Source organism: Montipora capricornis, chromosome 8 (genome assembly GCF_036669925.1).
Source record: "Montipora capricornis isolate CH-2021 chromosome 8, ASM3666992v2, whole genome shotgun sequence".
NCBI lineage: Eukaryota > Metazoa > Cnidaria > Anthozoa > Scleractinia > Acroporidae > Montipora > Montipora capricornis.
In genome coordinates, this window is record NC_090890.1 from 25,766,703 (window position 1) to 25,774,202 (window position 7,500).

Below are 7,500 nucleotides of genomic sequence, written 5' to 3' on the forward strand. Positions count from 1 at the left end.
GCTAATTAATCCCAGTTTAATATAGCAACTTCCTGACACGATCGTTGGCCTGGTGATAATTTCAATTCCCTCTAGGGGTAGAGATCCAAGATCAAACTTCGTCAACCTGGATCTTTCTCTAGTCCGGACGGGCTTTTGACGTCTAAACCTTTTATCTAGAATAGTCAATCGCATTTCTCAAATACGTAAACATGCAAATATTATAGTTGATTCAAATTATTATCGAGAGTTTACTCAGCAAAAAAAAAAAACTTGCTCCACGCCGTTCGGCCATGCTATCAAAGCTGAAAACAAACGAATTTGACGAGTCATTCTCAGCTTTCAGCTAATGATTGAGTGGTCATGAGTAGTACAATGCCTGTTGTGCGGGCGACCTGGGTTCGATTGTGCTTGAGGTCTCGTATTGAAATTCATGTGTTTTTACTTTGCTTTACTTCACATAAAAGTTTCTAAGTCTCACTGCCGGTCATTTATTCTTGAAGTCCTTAAAACCTTGCCCAGATACCGGCCATATAGCCACAGCGTTCCTGATGTTTTCTGACAGGTCGATTCACTTGTAGTGTTTAATGATATGTGAGATCTTTCACTAGACTGAGGCCCTTTTCATAACAAAGTTGAAATAACTTAGTGCTTTTCCTCATCACTCGCTTTCGTTTGGTTACATTAGGGCCGTTTATACGAGAGAAAATAAGCCGCGGCTTACTCTGGCCGCGGCGTAAATAATACGCGAAAGGAACTATTTATACGAGTATAAACTCCCAGGCCAGGATAAGCCGCGGGTGAGAAAGCCGTGAACGTAGATTTTGTACCATTTATACGGGGTGTTTGCGTCTTATGTAAGCCGCAGCCAGAGTAAGCCGCGGCTTATTTTCTCTCGTATAAACGGCCCTATTGTTTATTTGCAATGACAAAGATTGCTTAAAATCCAGGTTAATAATAACAATAATGACCATATGATCCGTTTCTCTGCAAACCTGAATGCAATGTTCTGAAAGCGATCAACACATCGCATTCTTAGCACTCGAAAGTGTATTATCTGCTAGGTTGTTTAAATTGATTTTTTCCGTTGCTCTCAGCTCAGGACGAATCGTTAACTACGGTTCTTGGAACTATTGCAGAATACCCCGAAACTCCTCACCACTATTGTTTCGCCTCGGCGGCATTCCTTGAAGAACGTGGGGGAATAAAATTATTCAATGAAATGGAAATAAGTTGCTGGGTTTCTGCAATTTAGCCCGGTTCTTTTCATCCTCGATAACATGGCAGAACAGCGGGGAACACGTATTTTTTTCTCTGAGTAAACTCTCGATAATAATTGAAATCAACTAACATTTGCATGTCTATAAGTATTTGAGCAACGCGATTGGCTATTCGAGACAAAGGGTTTATACATCAAAAGCCCGTGGGTACGGGAAAGAGATACAGATTGACGAAGTTTGATCATGGACCCCTACCCCTAGAGAAAAGTAAAATTGTCACTAGGCCAACGGTGTCTGATGGACGCGAAAACCTCATTTCATGTTGCTAGTTTATGTTTCTTAAACGTTTTCGTGATTATTCCAGTTTGACCAACTTCCACAAAGTATCCGAACTATCCAGGAACTGAATTGGGAGGAACAGTGTTGAAACTAAGAAGGAAAATCAAAGATTTGCACTTGAGTGCTCGCGTCTTGCTTAGAGCTTGAAATTTGGTCATTTCACGTTGCAGATTGGCAGAGAAAAGAAAGAAAGGTACAAAACTTCAATGCACCCTTTAGAGCCATCGTTTTACTCACTAATGTCTATTGTTTGGTGGAGTTCTTGCCGAATTTGCTTTCCTAGATCTTAAAGTCCCTACTTGCGGGCTGCAGAAAACAGACTAACCCTAAATCACAGTTATTGAAAGCTAACTGTTTTAAAATGGGTGCTTAGACTCAAATACTGTTTATCAACGCTACTTGTAAGCAGACTGCAGTACGTTGTCATACATCTCCTGGCCAACGGTCGTGTCAAGTCCGAAGTCAAAACGCCTTTAAGCTGGAGAAAGTGGTGGGTTCTTTGTAAAAACTAGCTTGTTACCAAAGAATGTAGAGATTGTTTTCAGACTCTGGGCCTTTATGCCATATCGTTTGTTATCGATCTTCACATGAGAGTGGACGAAAGGCCGAAACAAGACAACATTTTGGAATAATCAAGTGAAGCTGTGATCTTTGCAGTTATGAACACAATTTTTGCAATTGCGTAAAGAAGCCTGAAAAGTTCAGGACTTCAACGGGGTTTGAAACTATGACCTCGCGGTACCGGTGCGACGCTCTAACCAACTGAGCTATGAAGCCACTGACGTTGGGAGCTGGTCATTCGTGGGTTCTAATGTTCCAGTGAGGAATGAATCAACGATGAAATGATATATGAAATGAATCATATATGAACTTCAGTTATAAAATCAAGTGAAGCTGTGATCACAATTGCAAAAATTGCGTTCAAAACTGCGAAGATCAGAGCTTTACTTGATTTCATATCCGCAGTTCATATATGATCCATTTCATTTATCATTTCGTCGTTGATTCATTCCTCTCCCAACGTCAGTGGCCTCATAGCGGAGCTTCGCCGGCGCGCGCGCACGCGCGGAGCTCCATTGTTAAGAAAATGTGGTAACCCGTCGATGCGAGAAAATTTGGTTTTATGGCCATGACGTCATGAGCGTCCGTATATTCGTCCGTCCGTCCGTCCACCCCTCCATGTATGCCAATGTGACCATCATGCTAGTTTACAGCATACATCTTTGATATTGGACATCCATCTTTTGATTAATTGACACCCGTCAGAACAAGGTATCCGCTGACCAGTATCACATGACCATATCACGGGCTCAAGCCTACCGAGGTCAGCTGTTTTTTTTTTTTTTTAAGTTGACCGCTGGCCAGGTACTGGCTTTCGATTGGATTGCAGGCTCAACCTAGGTGAACTCACCTGAACATAAGCGAGGCCTCATTTTTCGCGCGCTTTTTGTGGCTCGATGCGGCTACACGGCCATACTATATATAAGCGAAAGTTCTTACACAGTCAACGCTTTTCTTGTTCTGTTCAGGCGGAAAACGGTTTGGAAGATGTTTTTATTCCGCATTTTTCACTGGTTTCAATCCAGTTTGACATATCATGATATCTGCGGTCCACACTCTTGGCTACGCAGTTATTCAAGCCAAGCATCGGTGGGATGGAAACTGAAAGCTGAGTGTTTATTTTTAATTTGCTTAAAGCCGCTCTTTTCTCTGTATTGCAATTTTTGGCATATCTTTAGAAGCTCTGATAAGGTTACATGATGCCTCGAGGACCTATGTCTAGAACAGAAACGAAAGAACTGAGCGAAAGAGAACGACAACGACAAAACAGAATACCAGTAATAGCTCATACTTAGCACACAAATTCTTTCCTTGGGCGCTAAACCGTTTGTTATTTTTACGGATGCGTTACTTAAAGTCGATGTGTATTTTTAAAAGGTGGTTAAATCGGTTCTTCCTTTGTTCAGGAATGAAAATCGAAATTTTATTTTCAACTGGAATTGAATAACAATATTAATTATCTGTACTCTTTTGGACACAAAGAAAATGTTATTTGTTTGTTTGTTTGTTTTCCTCTAAAATGCGAGCGAACAGGTGTTTTTTTAATCTGTTTATTTGCCCAACTGGTTTACCGTGGAAGTCATTAGTTAGGTAATTTAATTTTTCTATAGAAGAAAGCAAAGAAAATGATTTAATTATTAAAGCAGCAACCGGAAACATTTTCACAAACGGTACAGGCAGTAAGAATAAATGACCAGGGAGCTCCGCTTTTAGGCTTGGCTAAATCTATATATTAGCTCAGTTGGTTAGAGTGTCGCACCGGTATCGCGAGGTAACGGGTTCAAACCCCGTTGAAGTCCTGAACTTTTAAGGCTTCTTTACGCAATTGCAAAAATTGCGTTCATAACTGCAAAGATCCCAGCTTCACTTGATTTCTTATACGCAGTTCATATATTATCTATTTCATATATCATTTCATCGTTGATTTTGGAATAAACCGTCCTCGATCGAGGAGTAATAACTAGTACTGGCTTCAGAGGTTCCGAGATTTCAACCTTGTCTTCTGTTAATGAATTCGAAACTAGTCCCGCCCAACGCCTCAAATCGACACAAGGTGAATAAAGAATGAGTTTATTTTATTTATTTTCGTCGCTGTAAACTAGGAATAGCCGATTTTTTTCGACATTTCATGGTTCCCATATAAACCCCACAAATCGTTACGTTGACTGAGCAATCGATTTATGAGCTAGAGTTTGGGTCGCCTATGATCAAACATGTTTGGAGCAATCGTTGTTCGCTGCCGCCAGAACGCTATCTTAGAACCTTCAGAATTTAGGTGAAACAAAGCGGATGATTTCTTAAATGAGGAAACTTTCGGACTGAAAAGAGGTCCTAAAACTTTGTCCGCCTCAAAAAAAAAACAAAAAAAAAACAGTACAAGCACTTTATCATTCGACAATTTTTAATGACGTATATTAAAGAAAAATGTGACAATTACTCTAATTGAGATCGCTTCACGACAACGAGGGCAGACCCGTATCCAGCCTCACCCTGTCAACGTTAAGGTTACAGCCCCACGTCAATTTTAACAAAATGTTTACTGTCCCCGGCCCCCCAAATGCAGTGACAAAAGCGTAATTCCACGGCCATATTTTCTGGCTACGTCCTGCGGGAGTCGAGGGGCCGTGATTTCATTGACATCAGGAAATATTCCTTTACACCACAACTGAGTAAAGTAAAAGCTGTCCTTACTTCATTATTGAGCTGATAACTAGCTCTTCTCCACTGCTTCTGTTTGAAGAAAACTAGGATTGTAAATAGCAGAAGTAGAATTACTGCTACAGCAATGCTGACAGCAGACCAGAGAAATGTGGACGTGTTGTTCGTCCTGGCATCCGGTTTACCTGTTGAAAGTATAATGCATTTAGTAAATGTAAACAATGATGTCGATTGAAGAAAAAAAAATCATTTTATTTTAGGTGCTTTTCAGGGCCAAAGCAAAAAATACTACAACTCAACGCAATATTATCTCTTCTTTGGCGAAGAGTGTGTCTAGGGAATGCCCAAGAATGTGTCCAGGATCAGGCTTGAGGATTTCAAGTTAATCACCCTCGAAGATTCCCCCGTTAGTTAATTACTAAAGGGATTTTTTTTTAAATCGCCATGATCTTCAAAGTACATTGAAATCTTGGTGGGTAGTTTAGTATAACAGAGTATTGAAAAACGCATCAGCTGTTCTTTAATTTAAGCATTTATCACATATTTTCTTTTCTCGTGAAGAAATGTTGGATGTTAACCCTAGTGCATGAACTGAACTTATATATTTCTTAACGTTTACTAGGAGATACGCCGAAGAAAAATGTAGTTATACCCGGAGGGTTTTCTGTGCAGGAAGACGCCAAAATACTAGAAAATGGCGTAATAGTGGAATAATAAATCTCTTTATTATGAAACGAGCAAAAGGTCCACACGTATTATATGTTAAATCATTCAATAAGATGTTGTTTTTTTTCGTTGCTAATGTTCGGAGAACGACTGTCGCAGAGAGCAAACGTACCTGCAACTTTCGTAGTCTCTTTCTCCAGAAAGGTTATCTTTGCCTCTTTAGAAAGAACGACTCCAACTGTGTTTCTAGCCAAGCATCGGTAATTTTTCATCTTCCTCTTTTTGCGAATTTTAAAGGTGAGAATTGACATCATGGTGCCATTTTGTGTGTTGCCAGTTTCGTTGACGATTGTTGAGTTGTTTTCTAGCCAAGTTATCACGGGTTTTGGGGATCCCTCTGCAGCACATGTCATCGTTATGTCTCGAACAACACCATCAAGGGTAACGGAAACATTTATCGGATGAATAAGGAAAACTGGCTTCATAAGGACTATAATGGGATCAATCAATGGAATCAGATTAATACAAAGTAAGATAGGCATCTTCATAGATTTATCTGTGTTCTACAAAACCCATACAAACCCACGGAAATCAACAAAGTTGCACTGATTATCATCATAGACAGGCTTCCGACATTATTATTAGATTTAGGTCTATTGATATGCTGTAGAATTCTTATTGTATGTGGTATGTATTGCGTTTTAAAAGTATAGGCCGTTGGTAACTCTATGATAGGATAAATTTATCTGCGATGAAAATGCATTACAAATGTTGATAAAATCCCAACAAAATGGTATGTTACGTACCTGTGAAAGTTACAGTAATAGATCTCTTGGAACCAAACAGGTTGTTTGCTTCGCACCAGTATTGTCCATGGTCATCATTTAGAGTGAAGGAATGAAATGTTAGTGTAGACTGACCTTTTACACCTTTTATGGAAGAACTTGTTAGAAGAAGGCCGTCCTTAAACCAAGTAATGACTGGCCGAGGAACTCCTAAAGCTTGGCAAGTTAGAGTTGATTCTTGTCCAATTATTAAACTCAACTGATTTGGTAGATCTACAGTGAAATATGGCTCTTGTGGTTCTGCAAATAAATAAATAAAACTAAAAATTTTACAAAAATATATAAGAAAAAAAAAAAGAAAGAAAAAAAAAAGGAAAGAAAGAAAAACGGAAGAAAAAAGAAGAAGGAAGAAGAAAAGAAAATAAACAAAGAAAAACTGGTCTCATTAATTAACTAAAATTGATTTGATATTTAACTTTCGGCCTCATCGAAAGTGCAGCATCTGCGTCGTTTCGAATACTACCGTTTGCTGTTGGTCGATGCCAGTTCGCTGATGGTCAGAAACCCCCATGGTCTTTAAAAATGCTTCAAAGATGTCTGAAAACCTTATGAGACTATCGTAGGCATTTTAGGGAGCAGTCGTGGCTCAGTTGGCTAATACGCGGCTTTCAAAGTGAGAGGTCCCCTGTTCCTAAGTCTGTTTCGATTTTCCTCTGATCCGTGTTGCTATAGCTTTAATTCACTGACTCCTGGGGGTTGTCCATTGACGAGTAAAATCGTCTGGCGTGAGGCAGAGTAAAATACTAAGAATGGCTGGTTTAGGCCGGTTTAGGGGTGAATGAGTAAATGGGACATCCCTAAAATGCTCCATAAAATGGGGCACTGACGGAGGGAGGGGAGTAAGGGGCGTACCGTCGGCTTCCATTGATACCAGTATCCTAACTGAAGGATCTACCGACATTAAAGAAAATGACTTTACCTTTACCATAATGGAAAGTCATGTTTAGAATCCAACAAGTGCACTTTACATTACATTTTTGTATGTGACAAATGTTCATCATCCTTGCCGAAAACGTGCTTGTATGGGTACGGGAAACGGTTGCAATTCAGCGAACAGCAGGGATATGCTAAGCATTCTTGGAAGGAATGACAGGCTTTGAATTCGTAAAAAAAAAATGCATGCGGCAATTTTCCTTAAAAAAAAAGAAAAAAAAAATTGGCCCCCAAATTTTCAGTAACTGTTATTGTTACCCGGAATTCGCGCAAACTTTCCTAAATTAAAAAAAAATGTC

General features: G+C 39.6%; 1 protein-coding gene across 1 annotated transcript in view; it reads right to left on the reverse strand.

Moving 5' to 3' along the window:
- The window catches only part of LOC138060135 (fibroblast growth factor receptor 4-like), a 69,468-nt gene that overhangs the window by 22,164 nt on the left and 39,804 nt on the right, over positions 1 to 7,500 (reverse strand). Inside the window, exons 4-6 of the mRNA XM_068905851.1 lie at positions 6,230 to 6,508; positions 5,596 to 5,913; positions 4,791 to 4,942 (exon numbers count right to left, since the gene is read on the reverse strand). Of these exons, the coding sequence (XP_068761952.1) occupies positions 4,791 to 4,942; positions 5,596 to 5,913; positions 6,230 to 6,508 (749 nt within the window). The remainder of the gene's footprint in view (positions 1 to 4,790; positions 4,943 to 5,595; positions 5,914 to 6,229; positions 6,509 to 7,500) is intronic.